Source organism: Acomys russatus, chromosome 30 (genome assembly GCF_903995435.1).
Source record: "Acomys russatus chromosome 30, mAcoRus1.1, whole genome shotgun sequence".
Classification (NCBI taxonomy): Eukaryota; Metazoa; Chordata; class Mammalia; order Rodentia; family Muridae; genus Acomys; species Acomys russatus.
Window position 1 is genome coordinate 14,832,127 of NC_067166.1, and position 21,584 is coordinate 14,853,710.

Consider the following 21,584-nt stretch of genomic DNA (forward strand, 5'->3'; position numbering starts at 1 on the left):
CATATGGTCCCTGAGATGTTACTAGATCACTTATGGTGACTTATGTCCCACCCTCCTACCTGAAATGAGCTTGACATCTGAGTGACTTTCTCTTCGCATCAGTGATCTCTGTAAGGCCTATTGCACGGCAGGTGCTTAGGAAATCTGTTTAGGGTTTCTGTGGACTTTTCCTTTCTTTGCATCTAAGTAGATAGCTAAAGCATACTTCTGTAAGTGTAAAATGCCATTTGTGATTCTGTTTCGTCTCGCTAGATGATAATCATAGGGGTAGGCTGGTATTAATGCAAGCATCGGCTTTTAGCTACATTTTCCTTCTGTGTGCGCACTGTGGCCTGGGTGTAGACGAATTCACCCCCCTAAATGGTTGCCCCGCGGCTACTGTGCAGACTTGAACTTCTGTTTCTCAAAGAGCTCTCTCTGCTGCTGCTCGCTGGTGGCCTCCCGCTGCTGCATCAGCTCAGCTGTTCCTTTGGTCACCCCCCAGGCATCTGGCTTGGACATTGAAGGGTTATATGGCCTGCCAGAAGCTATCCGGAGACTCTGCCAGTACTCCTTTCTGGCCCTGTGGAAACAAAGCACATGTCAGGATCTGCAATATATCCAGAGCACATACCAGGATCCCTCAGCCCACCCTCAGAGCCTTTCTTAGTCTCTGAAAGTACTAACATGCAAACATTTGTTTACGAATCCAGACGTAAGGCGTTTTCACCACTTAACCCTTTTAGGTCTTCTTTGAACCCAAACATAGAGATGCCTAAAATGTAGAATCAGGATATTTTCTATCTGGTATATATAACCTTTCCATCCTAGTGTCCTGGCCACATTAAAAAAAATCTCTTATAATCTGGGTGATGTATACTTTTAGTCCCAGCATTCGGGAGGCAGAGGCAGAGGCAGGCAGAGCCCTGTGAATTCAAGGCCAGCTTGGTCTACAGAGTGAGTTCCAGAACAGCCAGGGCCACACAGAGAACTTTTACTAGACTATGTTAAGTGTGCAAAATAACGTCTCTCCACATGCCACTCTCGTGTGTGTATGTCATACTTTGATCACACGCACCCCTGTGTTCTCTCACTTTCTCCCTGAAACTTGTCTGGAGACAAGCTGGCATGTGTGACTGGATTCTCCCTCCATCCTATATTCATCATCTCCTCCTGCTTCCGGCCTCATGTTAGTAGCCTGTCTGGAAGGCATCTACACTGGCTACTTTATTTGCCAAGCTCTTGAAACTCTAACCTTCCTATGGGCTCCCCATCACCTCGGCGACAAGTTCATCCACCAGCGAGCACACTGATGGTAGCGGACCTACCCCTGCTGGTCCCGGGAGTCTGCTTTCTATGGAATTCTGCCTCCTCTCTGCTCTCAGACTTGCTCAGTGCCCCCTGCCTCTTTCCACCTCTTCATGCCTCCCATCAGCCTCCTCTTTTGTCTGGCAGTGTACTTCATCCTTCAGAATTCAGCTCCGGCTGCAGCTTCCACAGGCATCCCTCAGGAGCCCCCTTCTGCCTTGTGTCGCCGTGGACCATTAGGTCAGAGCCCGCACTGCTATGTGCGTGTGTCTCTCTCTTTGTATTTGAATTCATCATGTCATTTGAACTTGCTTGCTTGTTTCTCTGTCCCTTAGGTTAACTCTTTGGGAACTGGAGCCCCCACCCTCCTTTTCTACCTGGTAGGATCCTATTTAGCTTTCAAAACCCAGCTTTCAACTCTCCCCTTTTTTCTGATATGTTGTCCTAGCTGGCAGAGACAGTTATTTTTGTCACTCCTCGAAAGCTGCCACCGTGTAGTACAATGGCTTTATCTTTCTTCTGTTGCTTTTCCCTTTCTATCCTATGTCCCATGCAAACCACGTTGGACTCAAACTCACTATGTAGATGAGGCTGGCCTAGAACTTCCTATTTTCTCCTTGCCGCCTTCTAAGTGCTGGGATTATACCTGTGCACCGCCGTGCCAAGCATTGGTTTTCTTAGCCACTCCTCCTTGTGAGACTCTCAGAGCCAGGTCCCACCCTCCCTCCCCCCCCCCCTTTTCCCCTTCCCTAGTCCTTAGAAAGTGGAAACCATCCTCACATACGATCTGAGCCCAGCCTATCAAGTTTTATCTGGGCTGCCGGCATAGAGCCCAGCCCGGTGCCAGTTGTAGACTTATTTCCTTGCTCATCACCACCACTGGAATGTGAGTTCTGAGGAAAGATCTTGCCCATCATTACCACCTCATTCCTAGCTCTGAAAATCAGGACACAGAGCACTTAGCATTAACATAAAGTATTAATACTTAAATGGACACTGCATGCGCTGTGCTTGAGTGGGGCGCAGATTTGCATTTGCATGCTCTTTAAACTTACAGTCTATCTTAAACCTTCTCCACAAGTCACCTGGCAAGACGCTTTCTAAGCAGCTCAGGAGAGACTCTGAGGAGGAGGGCCGACCGGGGTTTGCCCATCCTCTTCGCACGGGACATGGGAGGAAGGGGTCCTGAGGGGAGCAGATGGAGTGGAGGAGTACTGACCTGGCTCTGACCCAGGGTTTGGTGTGCATGTTCAAACCACTTCCCCAGCTGCCATGTTTTTCTGAAGCTGGTGGCAGGAACCCCCTTTCTGGGGCCAGCTCCTCTGCAATCGCCCTGATGTGGTAGGGCTCAAATCCGCAGCAGCCGCCGATGTACCTGACCCCCAGGTTGTAGGCCTCTCTGGCATATTTTTGAATATCCCATCTGGTCGCAACTCTGGGTTCCAGGCCTGGAATAAATGATATTAGGTCTGAGTTCTTTTTTATTAAAAAATAAAAATAAAAAATAAAGGGCTGGAGAGACAGCTGAGTGAATTAAGAGCAGTTGCAGCTTAGGCATGAGGAATTGGGTTGGGGCCATGTCAGGTGGCTCACAAATGACAGCCTATAGCTTCAGCTCCAGATGTGCACTCTGCTAGCACCTGCAGTCTCATCATGATCATGTGTGTGCATATACATGGGTGCACACACACACACACACACACACACACACACACACACACACACACACACGAGCATCACACATGAGCATGCACACATGCTCAAACACCACACACACATGCAAACCACACACACATGTACACACGTAAGTGTAGACACACGAGTGTGCACATGTGTACATACACACACATGAACACACACATGAGTGAGCACACACAGACATACACATGCACATATTCAAACACCACATATACACATACATATATACATGTACACACACATTTACACACTCACACACACCAACAATTTAAAGTAAATCTTTAGAAAGGGTGGAATATGAAAGAGCAGAATACCTGATGCCTCCTCTGGCCTCTACATGTATGTACATGAATACATGTAAACATACACATGGGAGTACACACATACAGACAACCACACACAAAATTAACATGAAAATTTTAAGAGGGAGTGGGGCTTTGGAAGTAATTCATTGAATTTTATTTTGTGATTAAAACATTAAAAATAGATGGCTGTGGTGGTGCACGCCTGTAATCCCAGCACTTGGGAGGCAGAGGCAGGAGGATCTCTGTGAGTTCAAGGCCAGCCTGGTATACTGAGTGAGTCCAGGACAGCCCAGGCTACACAGAGAAACCCTGTCTCGAAAAACAAAAACAAAAACAAAATTAAAAATAAGGGTGAAAGGATATTCTCGAAGGCCACACACTTCAGGAGCAGAGCTAGAACCAGGACCAGCCCTCTCCAGACGCCCCCGCCCCAGACGACAACCTTTTCATCAACTCTAAGGCACAAGTCACTAGCTGTCACCTCTGGGTCACAGTTAAATTCATGGTTACTGTTTCCCTTAGCAGTCCCTTTTTCCTTCCGTGGCCTAATACGGAGGGAGTTTTGGCTTCAGGGACAAAAGCTAGGGGGCAAGAGATGACACTCACAGCTATTTCTCTACCATGGCAAAAGCTCTCCGGCTACATAAATTCGTTTGGAATTTTTCAGGCAAAGATATTGAGACACTCCATTAAAATGGCCTGTCTTACCAAAGGGGAATTCTGGGAGATCGATAAATCCCTGTTTGCCGCAGTCGGGGGTGTGGTAGGCCAAGGGCTGGCTCATCAGGTAAGCTTTCAAGCGGGCGGCCTCCAACCCCTCTTTCATGAGCTTCACCGTGTGGAGGCTGGTGGTGGGGTCGAAGTGGCAGTTCACACCGACAATGGAGGCACCTGGAAGTGAGGGGAACATGTTAGCATAGGGGAGACACCAGATTCTGGCAGCTTCCATGCTCCTGGCTCTGCAGGAAGCTGGTACTCATCGATGGACCGAAGGACAGTGTTTGGTCCCCACGCAAACCTTTATCATCTGTGAGGAAGAGCGATTGAGAGCATCCAAGAAGTGTGTTCTGAGAAGTCTGGTATAATTGAAGTGTCACTTAGGCACATTGGGCTGTCCATCTTTTTTTTTTTTTTTCCTTTCTTTCTTTTCTTTTTAATCATTATTAGAGGCTTTTCTTTCCTTTAAGTTTTGGCAGTCCATTTTTCAGTGTTCGACATTATGTAGCAAGCGCGATAATTTTTCAGCACTCCCAGCTGCTGGATTGCACCTGTGTTTAGCATTATGCTGCTCACGCAAGGCCAGAACAAATCTCCCCTCTCGCCAGGCATGGTTAATACATTCACAAATGCGTCTGAGGCATAGTAGCCGAAGGTCATACAGAGAAAAAGGTTCATTTGTTGTTGTTTTGAGACAAAGTTTCTCTGTGTAGCCTTGACTACACTCAATTTGTAGACTAGGCTGGTCTTGAACTCAGGGAGATCCACCTGCCTCAGCCTCCTGAGTGCTGGAATTAAAGGTGTGTGCCACCACTCCCAGCAGTTAATGTTTTTGTTTCTTATTTATTTATTTTTTTTTTACTGACTTTGTTTGTTTGTTTTAAAATCTGTTTTCAAGAAAAATTTTTGTAGAGTCCAGGGCAGCCAAGGCTACACAGAAAAACCCCGTATCAAAAATCAAAAACAACAACAACAAAACCCCACAAAAACCAAGAGAGACAGAGAGAGAGAGAGAGAAGAAGAAGAAGAAGAAGAAGAAGAAGAAGAAGAAGAAGAAGAAGAAGAAGAAGAAGAAGAAGAAAGAAGAAGAAGAAGAAGAAGAAGAAGAAGAAGAAGAAGAAGAAGGAAGAGGAGGAGGAGGAGGAGGGAGGGAGGGAGAAATTTGTGTCTAGGATTAGTGATTTGAAAACAAAACTCTCAAGACCCTCCTTCACTTGAGGTGGCTAATCACTTTAACACCTCTCACAGGGACAAAGTGCTCCTTTGTGCGCCAGCCTCCCGGTCAGGCAGCTTCACAGAGCTGCCACCTAAAGTGTTTTTCTGAAATCTGTTATGGTGATGTTTGATTTAATAAGACAAAATACATTTTAGATGTCTCATTTCATTAAAAAAATTTTTTTTTATTTGGTTTTTCAAGACAGGGCTTCTCTGTGTAGCCTTGCCTGCCCTGGAACTTGCTCTGTTCAACTGGCCTCAAACTCAGAACTCACAGGGATCTGGCTACCTCTGCCTCCCTTGTGTTAGGATTAAAGACATGTGCCACCTCTACCCAGCCTAGATGTCTCATTAAAAAAAAAAACTTTTATAGTTATTACATCCTTAACTGTGTCTGGAACCAGGATGACCAATAATGACAAGTGTTAGGTATGGTTTTGGAAATTTCATCATCTAGTAGATTTGAAAAGGACAACAGGCTATTAAAAGTACCACTCTCTCAGGAGGGCATTGTGGTGCACACCTCTAATCCCAGCACTCAGGAAGGCCGAGGCAGGTGGGTCTATGTGGGTTTAAGGCCAGCTGGGTCTATAAGTGAGTCTAGGGCAGTTAGGGATCTTATTATACAGAGAAACCCTGTCTTTAAAAACAAAACTAAACAACCCTCCCCCAGAAAAAAAAAAAAAAAGCTAAAAACTGAAATCAAACTGAACCAAACCAGTTCCACTCTCTCAAAAATGAAAGGGATTCCCAAATGGAGTATCTTTCTTCTTTTTTTGAACTTAAGAACTTTCAGTAAAGGGTTGGTGGAGATGGGTCAGTGAGATGAGCACTTGCTATGAAAACAAGAGGATCTGAGTTCAAATCCCCGGTGCCACCAAACTGCTGCCATCAACATGCAAGCCTGTGAGCACAGCCCTGGGTGGAGGGTGGGGGGTAGGGGTAGGGGGGATGACAGTGGGGGGGGGTTGAGATGGTCCAATCCCAGCAGCTTGCTGGCCATCTTGCCTAAGCTAACTGATAGGCTGCAGGTCAGTGAGAGAGATCCTACCTTCGTTTATCTAACGCTTTCCGTTGGAGTTTTTGTGGGACTAAGTCTCACCTTGTGGCCCAAGCTGGTCTCAACCTCTAAGCAATCCTCCGGCTTCGGCTCTCTTGGCCACCCACCCCTCCAGCAATGGGGATACAGGTGTGCACACCACACCCACTCCATCTTGATCTTGACCTTTTGACTTTAATTTTGATTGTGGAGCTCCCATAGCTTCTCTTTCTTTGCGTATTTTATTTTATTTGTTGTTATGCTTACTTTTATTGTACTGGTTAATTAATTATATATTGGCTATTTATTACATACTTGCTAGATGTAAGGTTCCTTGGAAGGAGAAATGTAAATACAATATGGTCTGACATCACAGACTTTGTGTTTTTTTCTTGATTAAAAGCATGTGTCATCACTTGAGCTCAGACTATCTTTTAGCTCAGTATTTCCCAAGATTTGGCCCATGAACATAAGGTTTTATGATGAATTAAGATAGATAATGGCTATTCATCACATCTCCTTCTTGGATATTAACAAGAGATAAGAATGTGTCGAAGAAACAGAGAATTCTCAACAGAGGAATATCAAATGGCTGAGAAACACTTAAAGAAATGCTCAACCTCCTTAGTCATCAGGGAAATGCAAATCAAAATAACTCTGAGATTCCATCTTACACCCATCAGAATGGCTAAGATCAAAAATTCAAGTGACACCACATGCTGGGGAGGATGTGGGGAGAGAGAAACACTCCTTCATTGCTGGTGGAAATGCAAAGTAGTACAGCCACTTTGGAAATCTATTTGGTGCTATCTCAGAAAAATGGGAATAGGGCTTCCTCAAGACTCAGCTATTCCACTCCTTGCTTGGAATATACCCAGAAGATGCTCCAGCACACAACAAGAAAATTTGCTCAACCATGTTCATAGCAGCATTATTCATAATAGCCAGAACATGGAAACAGCCTAAGTATCCATCAGTAGAAGAATGGATAAAGAAACTGTGGTACATATACACTATGGAATACTACTCAGCTATTAAAAACAAGAAATTCCTGAAATTTGTGGATAAATGGATTGAGCTAGAAATGATCATAATGAGTGAGTTAACCCAGAAGCAGAAAGACTCAAATCGTATATACTCACTTATATCTGCATACTAGCCCAAGGGGCATGTCCCACGAAAGCCTTCACTTACCAGGAAACTGGGACAGAGGGGAGGATATCCTATTGGGACTCTAGATGAGAGAAGCATGGGAGAATGGCAAAGTAGAAGGATCCAGAGGGTCCTAGAAACCTACAAGTAGAACATTATGATAGGCAGATTTGGGCCCAGGGGTCATGCTCAAACTAAGGCACCAGCCAAGGATAATACAGGCGGTAAACTTTAAACCCCTACCCAGATCTAGCCAATGGTCAGAACATTCTCCACAGTTGAGTGGAGAGTGGGATATGACTTTCTCACGTACTCTGGTGCCTCACATTTGACCATGTCCCCTGGAGGGGAAGACTTGGTGGCACTCAGAGGAAGTACAGCAGGTTACCAAGAAGAGACTTGATACCCTATGAGCATATACAGAGGGAGGTAATCCCCCTCAGGAACAGTCATAGGGTAGGGGAATAAGGGGAAAATGGGAGGATACAGGGATGGGATAACCATTGAGATGTAACAAGAATAAATTAATAAAAAATAAAAATAAAAAGAATGTGTCAAAGATTTGGCTAAGTCAACAGTGGAGATCCAGGCACAAGCAGGATTAGTGTGGCGTCTGATCTATCAGCATTCTCACAGATGGAAAATGCCAACTGAAGACATTCGAAATGAGTGTTGTAACTGACAGTAGCATGCTTCTCTCTCTCTCTCTCTCTCTCTCTCTCTCTCTCTCTCTCTCTCTCTCTCTCTCTTTCTTTTTGTGGTTTTTCTAGACAGAGTTTCTCTGTGTAACAGCTTTAGCTGTCCTGGAACTCACTTTGTAGACCAGGCTGGCTTTGAACTTACAAAGATCCAGTCTGCCTCTGCTTCCCAAGTGCTGGGATTAAAGGCATACACCAGCACCGCCCAACTGACAGCGGCATGCTCTAAGGGCAGAGATGCTCATATCAGATACATGGAGGTAGAATTTGAGCTAAACATTGGAAAATGAGCCTGGTTTCTTAGGCACAGAGTGCTCAGGGTTGAGCCAAATAAATCTGGTTGATCTAGTGGGGTGATTTTAGACAGATAAATGAGAAAAGTGAGGCTCCCTATGCCTGGTGCACATGAAAGGCCTGCATATGATGGGAAAGGCCCAGACTGCCTGCCAATTACCAAGGTCCCCTCTGACCTTGGAGACCACTAACTTACCCCCTCTTAGTTTTAGAGTTCCCATAAAAATTAGGATTATATACTTTCCTTCCTACGCATAAATATTTCTTACTGTTAGTGACAAGTGTGAAAACGATTCTTATGAAAAATCAGGAGGTGGGTAAGAACCATAAATTAGACAAATCACTGACGTGTCTCTAGCTCACAGAGTGAGTCTCTCTTCCTCTGACACTGAGTTATAACTTGGATTTAAAATGCGACAGTTTGGAAAACAGTCTGTGCATTTCCCTTAATTGAAATGAAACCCAATGTTAGGAACAGAAATTGGATAAAAAGATATATTAGGTGGTCAGCATTTCATATCACAGTTTCTTTTGATTTATTATAGCAATTACACGAGGCAAAGCAAGCTAGCCACTATAAGAAAGAAAAAACTTTGGCAAACAGACAACTAACTTTGAAGTTATTAATGTTTAAAGATCCTCGACTCGAGACACGTTTAAATAAAACACAATTTCTCCTAATGTTTCTTTTGACTTATGCAAACATCCTTCTTGTTTCAAAGCATTAGGCCTTCAACATATGTCTGGCTACCCATTGCAAAAGGCTGCCATACGTCTGTGGCTTGGGGATTCGAGAATGAAATTTTACTGTTCTTTAAAAATATAAACTCATGGGTTGGGGAGATGGCTCAGTGGGTCCTAAGTTCAGATCTCTGGTCCCTGCATAGAACAGCTGGGCATAGTAGCCCGCACCTATAGCTCTTGTGCTACTGTGATCAACACAGACAAGTGGACCTAGGAGCTCAGTGGCCAAGCCAGCCTACGTAATCAATGACCTCAAGGTTCAGTGAGAGACCCTGTGTTAAAAAATAAGGAGAATAAAAGAAAAAGAAAGAAAGATGAAGAGCAATAGAGAAATACACCCAAGGTTTTCCTCAGGCCTCTACATGTAAACACACATGCCACAACACCCCTTCCGTTCACACACATGAACATGTATACAAAGCAAATTCATAGATTTTCTGTGTATGTTTTCTTGGTATATGCCAGAGTATGTATCAACTCCTGAAACAGTGTGCATTTTCTTTGTTACGTTTAAAGCCTGACTAGTAGCAAACTGACGGAAATCTATCATTACCTGCTTTTACCAGCCGCACTGCACACTCTCCGGGGGACACCCCATGCAGATCCCCTTCAGGCCCAATGCACATGGTAGCCGCTACAGGTTTACCAGATGTTTTTAAGGCTTCCACTGCCCACACAGCTTCTTCAACATGTTCAAAATACTGAAACCGGTGAAGAGAAGAACACATTTAATCATGTTCCCCACAAAACAATAAGAACATTATCACATGAGGAACTGCCTAGCAACAACTCAATTTCTAAGCATTTTTTGACCCAGAATAGAATGAGCGACAGCTTCTTCCTCCTTTTTTCCTAGACAGGGTTTCTCTGTGTAGCCTTGGCTGTCCTAGATTAGCTTTGTAGAACAGGCTGGCCTCTAACTCACAGAGATCCTCCTGCCTCTGCCTCCCAAGTGCTGGGATTAAAGACGTGCGCCACCACCATCTGGCTCTTTCTTTCTTTCCTTCTTCCTTCCTTCCTTCCCCTCTCTTTCTTTTCCTCCTCCCCCCTCTCCTCCTCCTCTTCCTTCTCCTCTTCTTCTTCTTCTTCTTCCTCCTCCTCCTCCTGCTCCTCCTCCTCCTCCTCCTCCTCCTCCTCCTCCTCAAGACATGGTTTCTCTGTGTAGCCCTGGCTGTCCTGGACTTGCTTTGGCATCAAACTCACAGAGATTCATCGCCTCTGCCTCCCAGAGTGTTGGAATTACAGGTTACCATGCCTGGGCTTGGAGCCACAGTTTCTTAGTGTGAACAGAAGACAAAAGATTTGAAAACTACTGCGTCCAATGAACTGTGTCAAAGTTAGCTGAAGTCTTAGATGAAAAAAGATCCCCAAAGCTAAATACATAGTGAACCCCCCACCCCATGTTGACGTGAGAGTAGAAGGTTAGAGAAAGGGGTTCCGTCTGAACTCGGGCCATCTTGCTCACCTCTGCAATGAGGAAGTCCACGTTCTTCTTCATGAAGACCTCTAGCTGCTGGTGAAATATTTTCTTCACTTCTATCTCACTCTTGCAGCTGAGGTATGAAGGTGTCTGGCTCACACCTCCGGCAACCAAAGCGTCTCCTTCATCGGCCACTTGCCGGGCGATGTCGCACGCAGCTTCATTGACCTTCTGCCCCTAGAGCAGGTAAGTGGAGGACAAGTGTAAACTTACGTGTGAAATCAGACGGCAAATCAGTTACATGCCCGCCTCTCGATTTTCTTTATTAATCATTGTTCTTGTTCCAGAAAACAAGAGTTATGTAGATCAATGCTTGATCAAGTCCAGCAGTTTGAAAAACTACACTAATATGAAAACAACGACAGCTGTGGTGAGGTCTAGGCTAGACGGTGTTGTCAAAAATCTGAGAGGACAGCAGTCTATAGATGAAAAGAGCTAAGCTAGGATTTTATATAACCTGAACTTAGATAAATAATTGTGACAATGGACAATAGCCTTTATTAATTAATAAGAGTAAAATTCAATTAAGATGATGACCAAAAATTCATGACTGTGTATTTCTCCCATGATAAATACGTGCCTCATAAGGCACATTCTAATAATTTAAGACATTTAAGGTTGAGCTGGTCTTTCTGTTTGTTTGTTTGTTTGTTTGTTTTAAATGGAGTCTCACTTAGCCCAGGTTGTCCTTGAACTCCCAATCCCCCTGCCTTCCTCTCACAAGTGCTGGGATCACAAGCTGGTACCACATGGACCATCTCCCTTTTGTACTGAGATAGCGTCTCATCCTGTTGCCTTCAACTGCTGAGCTCACAGGTCCTCTCACCACAGTCTCTTGAGTGGCTGGGAGTGCATATGGGGCTAACAAGCCTGCCTGCTCTAGGGTGTAGCTTGCTGGCAGGGCTCTTGCCGAACACATTTGAGGTACTGGGTTCTACCCCTCACACTGCAGATAATAACCACAACATCTTACCTTATCCTTGAAAAATAAAGCAAAGCAAACCTTCTACCACCCCATAACCCCCAAACGCAAAAAATAAACACCCCATACCACAGGTCATTTTAGGACTCTCCCCCGCCCCCACTTCCGGGTTCATTTTAGATATGACTAGATATGACGAAATATCAGCCTGAATGGACAAGTGATTTGGCAATGACAAAAGTGCCTGCAGCTACAGCTAAACTTCTCGGCTTCCTGCTCCCTGTACTCTGCGCGCCTTCGACCTCAGCACTCGGGAGGCAGAGGCAGGCAGAGCTTAGCGAGTTCCTGGTCAGCCAGGCGGCATAATAAAAGCCCAGTCTCCAAAAAAAAAAAAAAAGGTATGGAGATGTATGGACTTGTGAGGACGCCACTTTTGTTTAGCCACGTAAGAGCAGGCTGGGCTCGTTGTTGAGTGTGTCTTTAACCTGCTTCACCAGGGGCCTTCCTGTTAATCGTAATGAGTGCAGCTCAAAGCCTGAGAGTGTGAGTCCAGAACAGAACTCCAGCTTTGCTCCTCCGTGAGCACTTGGGTGGGGGAGTGTCTATGATGCCCGTCACGGGTGGCGGCGGCCCTGATGGCCGATACTCACAGATATCTTCTCCGCCACATAGTTTCCTCTGTTCTCCAGCTTGTCTTCACTGGCATAGAAGGTGAAGGTCTGCATGACATTCGAACCAGCCCTGAGGAACTCCCGGTGAAGCTGGCGAACTGGGGAGAGCGCACAAGCAAAGCTGTGATCTCACCCGCTCACCAGCCTGCAAGGCTCTCAGGCAAATGAACATCAAAATGGCTCCTTCACCTGCCTGCCATTTGTACGTCTGGGCTTAAGGAGGGGGAAAGCTGGGTCTCCTGGAACCTCCCTCAAAGCTGTCAGGACTAGGTAGCTGGGTGGTTGGAGAGGGCAGCGCTCAGGGGCGACGTATTTGCGTCCTGTTTTTCTTGGTTTAGTTTGCTCTTTGTGACCTTGTTTTTCATTCATTGACTCTCTGTGGAAGGCGCTAATAGGAGGGGCAACAATCTGTTGTCTTGTCCTTGGGAGATCTCATGATCCACCCAAGGATAGCTGTGTGGGTGGGCTCTGCAGGAGAGACTGTCTACTGTGAGGAGAGAAGCAATGGGGCTGCGTGTTGAAGAATCCCAGGTTCTCGCTGGGTGGAGGTGGGCAGGGAAAGTCCCTGTAGTGGGACTGGCCTGAACAAACACAAAGTAGGATCAGGTTTGGCATTTGGGGGAGTGACAGGAAGTCTGCATGGGACACTGAAGAGATGTTGGAGAGGTTGGCAGGAGATACAGGTAGAAAGGCGGGGCTGAGGATAGAATACAATGGCCACCAGTCTGCTAGCCTAAAGACCATGCTCTGGACCTCAGGTGATAGCTGTGACTAGCCCAGTGGGGTTGTTTGTTTGTTTGTTTTCCTAAAAAACTTATTTATTTTTTTATGCATTAGTGTTTTGCCTGCATTTATCTATCTGTGTGATGGTGTCAGATCCCCTGGAACCGGAGTCACAGACAGTTGTGGGCTGCCACGTGGGTCCTGGGAATTGAACTCGGGTCCTCTGGAGGAGCAGTCAGTGCTCTTAACCACTGAACCATCTCTTCTGCCCCAGCCAGGTGGTTTTTGTTTTTGTTTTGTTGTTTTGTTTTTTGGGCAAAAAAAGTTGAGTTTCTGTTTGCTTGTTTTTTTGAGGAAGGGTTCTCATATGGTGGAATCCTTGGTCCCCAGTTGGTAGAACTATTAGGAAGGGTGGGGAGTTTGTTGGAGGAAGTGTATCACTGGGGGCTGGTTTCGAGAGTCAAAAAGACTCTCCCCATTTTGAGGGTTAACTTTGCGTCCTCCTTATGAGAAGTGAGCTCTCAGCTAACTGCTGCTCCAGTCGCCTGCCACTGTGCCTTTGCTCTGCTGTCATGGACTCTAAGGCTCAGAAAACATAAGCCTAATTAAACACTTTGTTTTATCATAGTGTTTTGTCACAGTGATAGAAAAATAACTAAGAAAGGTCTCATGTAGCCTAAGCTAGCCTTAAACTTGTTATGTAGCCAAGGATGGCCTTAACCTGATCCTCCTGCTTCTACCAGCATTGAAAGATAATTCTGGAGGCTTGGCAGATATAGGTCAGTGATTAAGAGCTGCCCTTGCAAAGGTCCCATGTTTGGTTCCCAGCACCCATGCCAGGAAGCTTACAATCACCTGCCACTCTGGATCCTGAGATTCCGATGACCTCTTCTGGCCTCCCAGGGTAATTCCTCACTTCACCCATATAATTAATAAATCTTAGGGGAGAGAGAAGAAGTGGGGAGGGAGAGATGAGGAAATGAATGTTCTTGGGTTTTTTTTGTTTTGTTTTGTTTTGTTTTTTTAGTTTTTTGAGACAGGGTTTCTCTGTGTTCTCTTGGCTGTCCTTGACTTGCTTTGTAGACTAGACTGGCCTCAAACTCACAGAGATCCACCTGCCTCTGCCTCCGGAGTGCTGGGATTAAAGGCATGCTCCACCACATCCAGCTATGAATGTTCAATAAAATGAGAATTGGAGCACTGTTCTCAACTATAAGCCCTTGGATGGACGGCAAGTGGGAACAGTTTCATGGCTGAAAAAGAAGAATGTGGGAACTGTTTCCCATATAGTTACCTATATTCAATTTAAAGAACAGTACTTGACTCTAAGTAATCGCCTCTCAACCTATGGTGCTCACCAAGGCCCCTGAGTGCTTTTTTAAAATGATGGACTTGAGGGAGAGTCAACCCCACAGATACCCTAACTCCCTCGGGGTGGGATCAGGCATTACTGTTTGTCTTGTTTTTATCCTTTTGAAGGTTCCTGGTTGATTCTTGTTTTCAGCCTTGCTGAGAACTGTCATGCTAAGACAGATGGAAACACGCATCTTATAAAATGAAAAATTTAGTGTTTGTTTTCGTCAGGGGAATTAGCCAGGCAAAGGAAGGAACCAGCAATCCTGCCAAGCCCTGGCATGTGTTTTGAAATGCTAGAGGCCTATAAAAGCCAGCCTAGGGCAGCTATGTCAGAGACTGAGAAATTAGCTAGGACACTGGAGATAAAGGCTAAGGCTGGAGTGGGGCCTACGCGTCTGCATAGTACCTAGAATGCAGGCAGAGCCTCTGTGCTCTTGCTTTTAAATGGGTGGACAAGTGTGTGGGAAAAAAAAAAAAAGCTCCGTGATTTAGAAAATAGCCTCGCAAGCTTGAAGCCAGCCCTTTCATGATTTCACTCTTTTTTAATCATGGAAACTTTAGCTCTCAGTGGGAAAGGAGCTTAAAGCACACATCTAAGCTTTAAAGCTCATTTTAATTAGCACAGGAATCAAATAAAAACACCTCAGAGGGAATACCTGTCAATCAAACAAGCATGGAGCTGCTGAGATCTCAGGCACTAGGATGGCGTGATTTATAAAGTCCACCAAGGTGATCCGGATGGATTTCCAGAAAGCCTATGAAAAAATCCTGGAAGGAGACACTACCTGTTTGTGTTACATGTGTGTTCTATGATACAGGCTGTCTGTCTTTCTAGACTTTCCTAGGGGGCAAAGGTCCAAAATGACTGAAGATATTTCTTTACTTTGAAACTATTTGTTTCCTCATATTCCTTCTCTGTCTCCCTACCTCCCTCTTTTTTTCCCCCTCCCTCCCTGCCTAGAACTCACAGAGATCCACCTGCTTCTGCTCCTTAAACGCCACCACACCCAGATGAGAAATCCAAGTTTGTGAGGCTCCACAGCAAAATTCTACAACAGTGCTTCTCAGCCTTCCTAAAGCTGCAACTCCTTAACATAGCTCCTCATGCTGTGGTGATCCTTCCCCCACCCCAATCATAACATTATTTTTGTTGCTACTTCATAACTGCAATTTTGCTACTGTTACGAATTGTGATGTAAGCATCTCTTTTCCGATGGTCTTAGGGGACCCCTATAAAGGGCCGTGCGACTTCGGAGGGGGGGTCACGACCCACAGGTTGAGAATAGCTGTTCTACAGTCAAAGACAGTTTTCCAGTGGCATGTTATGTTGGCAGGAACATCAGTTGGGAGAAGCATGTGATGAAATAACACTGGGGTATTTCTTTGCAGCTGTGAAATGCTGGCCAGAAGGAGCCCCAGTTCCCAAATCATGTTTTCCAGCAGTTTGCTCACTCTAATAATGAGCATTCCTGCGTGCCTGGAGTAAGTGCCCACCCCCCCATCATCGAGAGTTCCTGCCAGGCTCTCAGAGTGACACAGTTAAGGGAGGCCATTAACAGGGACAGTCTCTCAAATGGTTGAGTGAGTCTATCTACAGTTTGGGTACCATCAGCAGACCAGAGGAAGATAACGGAAGACTGAGAGTAAATTGTTTCAATTTAAGGCAGAGGGTGGCAGCCAGGACCTCCAGGAAGGCTCAGGTACAGGCGACTCTCCTGCATCTAGAAAGCAGAAAGAGCCGAGGATCTGGCCCTAGACAAAGTGACACAGAAGCGAAGCTCCCAAATGCCTGGATATCAACCAGATATGCCTGCTATGTTCAAGTCAGGGCACTGATGAGAGAGAAACGGGACTGCAAGGCAGAGTAGAATCACTCACCCAAAAACTCTGAGAACCCAGGTCCCTCCCAGAATGCTCTGGGCCAGAGTAGTCCATTCCTCTGCTGTGCACATGTGTGTGTGTGTGCTTGTATGCTTGTGTGCATGCGTGTGTTCATGTGTGTGTATGGTCCAGAGGTGGAGATTGAATGTATTTCTCAATTGCCTTCCACCTTATTTTTTGAAACAGGGTCTCTCGCTGAACGTGAAGCTCACTGGTTTCGGTAGACAAGCTAGCCAGCAAGCCCCGAGGACCCTCCCATCTCTCCCCATCGTTTGGATTACAGGTATCCAGCTTTTTTTATGTGGGTTATGCGGGCTGGAACTCAGATCCTTGAGTCTGAGGAGCAAGCACTTTAGCAGCGAGACATTTCTCCAGTCCCAGTTCCACCCTTTTAAAGATGAATGCTTCCCTCTTGCTTAAGAATCTGCAGAGACCGCTACCTTGGAAGATAGGACTTGTTCCTTCCTTGTCACTATTGTTTGGTGACTTAAAATAAAAAAGAGTTAAGGCAGATGGGATTGGGTTTAGAACGGGAAGATGCTTGACTGCACTTAGGCCTGGGCTACAGGACCGTGAACTGAACAAGTTGCCAAATGTGCAAATGGAGAGATGGGATGTGGTGTCACAGGCCTTAAAGCGTGTAAGAGCAGGACAGACATGTGGAGGGGAATGACCAGAATCTAAGCTGGTTAGAACGAAGGATGGGGGGGGGGGCTTGATGAGATGGAAGGATGGGAGAATTACAGAGAGGGAGCAGACAGACAGGAGGAGCTCGTCAAAGGGGGCTTGCTGTCAGCATACCATAGGTGGTCATGTCTTGGTAACGGTGGCTGAGGTACAGCAAAGGGAAAGTTCACTGGGGAGGAGATGTAGGCATTACCAAACTGCTGAGTGGATTGCCTGTGTGAACACTGAAGGCATAGATTGGTAGGGGGTCAGGGCAGGGGAGGGGGAGACAGCAGCCAAGGAAAAGACAACACCAATCCAAGTTCTAGACGTCTGAAGTGAAGGGCAGGGGCCAGGTGGTGGGTGGCTGATAGAAGCAGTGAGAAACATTGCGCTTTGTAGCATGTGAGTCTATACTGATAGCTGGCAGTGCCCAGGATCAGTAAGAGGTATGGAAAACATTGCTAGCATGCACCTCTTTCGTTCAGCACAGCACACGTTATTACAGCTTAGAACCGAGGGTTCCACCAACCTGCCTCAGGGTGCTCCACAGCAGCTTCCGGTGTCCAGGGCCCCGCCTTGACATAGCCCCTCTTTTCCAGCGCAAAGACAAACCCTCCATCTCCAATCACAACTTCTCCGGCGTTTAAACGTTCTAGGATCCCCTGAATTTACAGCCCAGGGAGAGAAAGGAGTTGGGTTTCAAAGACGAGTCCTATTTTTAGTGGTTTTTGTTTTGTTTTGCAAATATTTCAGTGCTGTGTAACAACTGCCACTGTGCTCAGGTGTGAGGGATGAACTTTGAATTGCGAATTGGAAAAGGGCTTTATAGACTCGAAAGTAATTTACTAGTATAACCGTTTTTGTAGTCACTAAGAATCATGATCTTTAAATTAAACATACCCTATCTTCAAATTCTCTCTCTCTCTCTCTCTCTCTCTCTCTCTCTCTCTCTCTCTCTCTCTCTCTCTCTCTCTCTCTCTTTCTCCCTTCCTCTCTGATTTTGGAAATTAAAGCCAAAGCCTCTGAATAATTTATCCAAGGTCCTTACAACTCTCTCATCCTTAAATGGTTTCTAGATTTGATTTCAAACAGAGGTGAGGGAGAGTGGAACAGCTCTGCAAAAAGGTGAATAAGCCTGAGGGATATGTTAGGACGCACACATTTGCTGCATTCTGGTTACTAGCCATACCAGTGGATTTTTAGAAACATTAAGAGAAAACTGGCTGCATAAACAGCATAAGGAATCACAGGCTTTTGCACCAAAATCCCTCTGCATCTTCGCAGAGCCTCCTTCATTTTAACCCTCCTCCTCCACAGTCCCACCCCAAGCCATTATGATATCAGGAGCGAGCTCAGGGGGGAAACCTTTGAGATCTTCACTGTAGAACTGGAAGTTACATGGGGTGTATGCTCCCTACTGCCTTATATTCCTTTTGGACCCGAATAATTTCAAGCCTAAATGTCTGTGAGTTAACAAACAACTATAAAGAGACAGAATTGCTCATGCGTAATCTTGAAGTTAAAATATTCATCATGACTATGATATGTCTAAATATTACATCTTAAATTTAAAAGTATATATGTATATATAAATTAGCAAATATATGTTTGTGATATATAGATATATATTATATGTAATATAAATATATATCACATGAACAGTGGTCCCATAAATAATCTGTGACTCACTTCAGGTGGAAATAATTAGTGATATTATGGCAGTTAACAGCGCTCACTGAACATGTTTTCAAATTTCAGAACCACAACTTTTTAACACACAGTATACATAGCAAGGAAGGAGGAGGAGGAGCAACTTAATTATCACGCCAATCATGTTGAGTGGTTATGTCAGCATACACTTAGATTCTATTACAGTTTTTAATTCTCTAGACATAAGAATTTTTTTGTTGTTATTCCTAAGCTAAACAGTGCCACGTGCTATGAAAAGCTTAGAGTTTTGTTTTGTTTTGTTTGTAAAAAAAATTATTATAAAGGAGTATATGTAATATCAGCTTATTTTTTTTCTCAGTTTATTCTTTTAAAGTGTGTCTGCCTAGGCAACTAGCAGAATATATATCAGAATGTTGCAGGCTCTGTTTGTGTTTTAACCAGTTTGGTTTTTGCAATGAGTAAGTGTCCTTGTGATATCTTTTTTGTTTTGTTTTGTTTTTGTTTTTGTTTTTGTTTTTGTGAAACAGGGGTTTCTCTCTGTATAGCCTTGGCTGTCCTGGACTTGCTTCACAGCGATCTGCCTGCCTCTGCCTCCCAAGTGCTGGGACTAAAATCGTGTGCCACTGCGCCTGGCCCTTGTAATACCTTTTAAAGGCAAATGTGTAGGCATATTGCTGCCCTTGTTTTAACATTTATGTGAGAAAAAGGGTATTGGGGAAGCACCCATATGTCCCTCCTTTCTTGATAATTCTCTAAAGTGCGTACACCCACACCCCACACACAGTTACTGTTTTTTTTTCAGACATGGAGGCACTGTGTAGCCTAGGTTGGTCTTGACCTCTGATCTTCTTGCTTCTCTCTCCTGAGTGCTGGGGTTTCATGCACATGCCATCAGACCCTGCTGCAGAGTCTTTTTTGAAATGGTGACATTTCTAAGCTTGAGTTTGGGAAGTGGGTTAGACTCCAGGTTTTACACCCCAGATGGGGTGTATGTGTGTGTGTGTGTGTGTGTGTGTGTGTGTGTGTGTGTGTGTGTGTGTGTGTGGTGTGTGTATGCGCAATGGGTCTTTCTTTGCAGTCTGCAAGGGACTTGCATCATTTAGTAAATCTATGCACTGGCAGTAATTCAAAACTTACTTAAATCTCACACCACCCACATGCGTTTACCTCTAGGGCACTGTGCTTCCAGTTTTTAATAGGATTAGCTTTCTTTCTTGAGTGGATGTCTTGTTTGAGTTGACGCCTGTCCCTTTACAAACTATGCACACCCAGGTGCTTTCCGAGCAGGCATGCCCCGCTTTCATGGGTTACTGACGGTTATAGTCAGCCTGGCTCCATCTGTGTCTCAGACACCTCCTGGGCTTGATATCAAAGCCAAGCTGATTCCCTTCTCTCCTCTGTTCCCTAACCCAGAAGGTCTGATTTAGACTGAACTCCTGTGTTCAGCAGGCCACTAGGAAGCAGAAACCCGCTTTTTCTTAGGTGAAAACAAGACTCACAGGCTTTTTTCCCCCCTAAGGCTGGGCAGTGGTGGCACATGCCTTTAATCCCAGCACTTGGGAGGCAGAGGCGGGTGGATTGCTGTGAGTCTGAGGCCAGTCTGGCCTACAAAGCGAGTCCAGAGTCCAGGATAGCCAAAGCTACACAGAGAAACCCTGTCTAAAAAAAAAAAAAAAAAAAAAAAAAAAAGAAAGAAAGAAAGAAAGAAAGAAAGAAAAGAAAAAAAAAAAAAAAAAAAAAAAAAAAAGAATTTCATGAACAGCCCTTCCTCAGTGTCTTACATACACTCGACTTATTTGTTTCTGAAACTGTTTTTTGGTGCTTTTGTAAGAAATTTTCTTTGGTCGTTGAAAGAAATTGCAGATGAAACCTACCATCACTCCCCCACAGTCCTGTCCTCCTGAAGGCAGCTGCCAGGGTGTGGATGAAAGGAGGCTCGAGCCAGGAACTGTCTGGCAGTCAGGTGGGCTCTGTAGCTGCCTGCCCCTCCTGCATCGACAGTCTGCAAGCCACCCTCCAGGGACACCACCCCCCCGGGGGTGGGGTGGGTATTGTACCCATGGGTCTGTGAGCAGCTTCCCTGGTCTTTCGGGGTGCTGCACCCAAAAGTTGAGAGTCTAAGGGGCTGGAGGGGCGCCCTGACATACCGTGTGACTGTGGGGATGCCTTGGGTCCAGAAGGCAATCATCCCACAGATCTAGGGTACAATGTGGTCCAAGTGGAGGCAAGAGTGCAGTGTGGTCAGAGGCTGTCCTAGGCTCTGTGTAGGAGATGCCTCGAGTCAGACAAAAATTCTCTGTCCCTTCTAACCTAAGGCTGCCAACTAGGAGGATGCTATGCCGCAACCAGGCTCCAAGTACCCCTCTGTGCTCGCTGACGTTGGGAGTACCCAGCTGGTGGTGTATTGAGAGCGCCCTGGGGTTCTCCCCAGACTCACCTTCTTGGCCTTCTTGCCGGCAACCGGTGCCATCTTTCTGGTGTAGTGAGTGGCGCTGGACACAGCTGCGGATGGGAGGGAGGAGAGCTGTCCCCACAAAGTCTGTGCTGCTGAGCGCCCACAGGTCTCTTTATACAACAGCTAGGTTTCCCCAGCCTTGGCCAGGTCCAACACATGGCCTCAGGCAGGGAACACGCCCACCAGCCTTTGAATCAGGTCAGGGGCTAACTGGGAAGTTGCCGGCCAGAGGAGATGTTGAGATTGGTCTCCCAGATGGGTGGAAACACCAAGAAGTAAGATAAGAAGAAAGAAAATAAATAATTAAATAATACCGAGGTCACTGCTTGCTCATCTATCAGCACACTGCCCTTTTGGCCAGTCACAAGCCTCTGACCTTGATCTGGGGTCAGGTACCCATGACCCACTTAAACTGCCAGGCTGGGCCCCTAAGAATTCCACTCAGTGCCCAAATATTTGACGAAGGTGAAGATTCAAGCTTGTTGCAAGAACGTCGTGCAAAGTGTAATCTGCACGACCCACACCTGGCGTAAGTAACTCAAACTTGGCATTTGCAGAACTTTTCGATGCCGATCCTCAAGTGGCGGTCCGTTTTCAGTGACCTTAC

General features: G+C 45.6%; 1 protein-coding gene across 1 annotated transcript; it reads right to left on the minus strand.

Annotated features, from left to right (window-relative positions):
- Window positions 1-328: 328 nt before the first annotated feature.
- On the minus strand, window positions 329-21,094 carry LOC127212499 (betaine--homocysteine S-methyltransferase 1). Its single transcript, XM_051172616.1, has 8 exons — window positions 20,960-21,094; window positions 17,381-17,513; window positions 12,202-12,320; window positions 10,615-10,806; window positions 9,703-9,850; window positions 3,999-4,181; window positions 2,507-2,735; window positions 329-562 (listed from the first exon to the last, which is right to left on the minus strand). The coding sequence occupies exons 1-8, from the start codon at window positions 20,990-20,992 to the stop codon at window positions 376-378; spliced, it is 1,224 nt and encodes a 407-aa protein (XP_051028573.1). The 5' UTR covers window positions 20,993-21,094; the 3' UTR covers window positions 329-375.
- Between the last annotated feature and the right edge of the window lie 490 nt (window positions 21,095-21,584).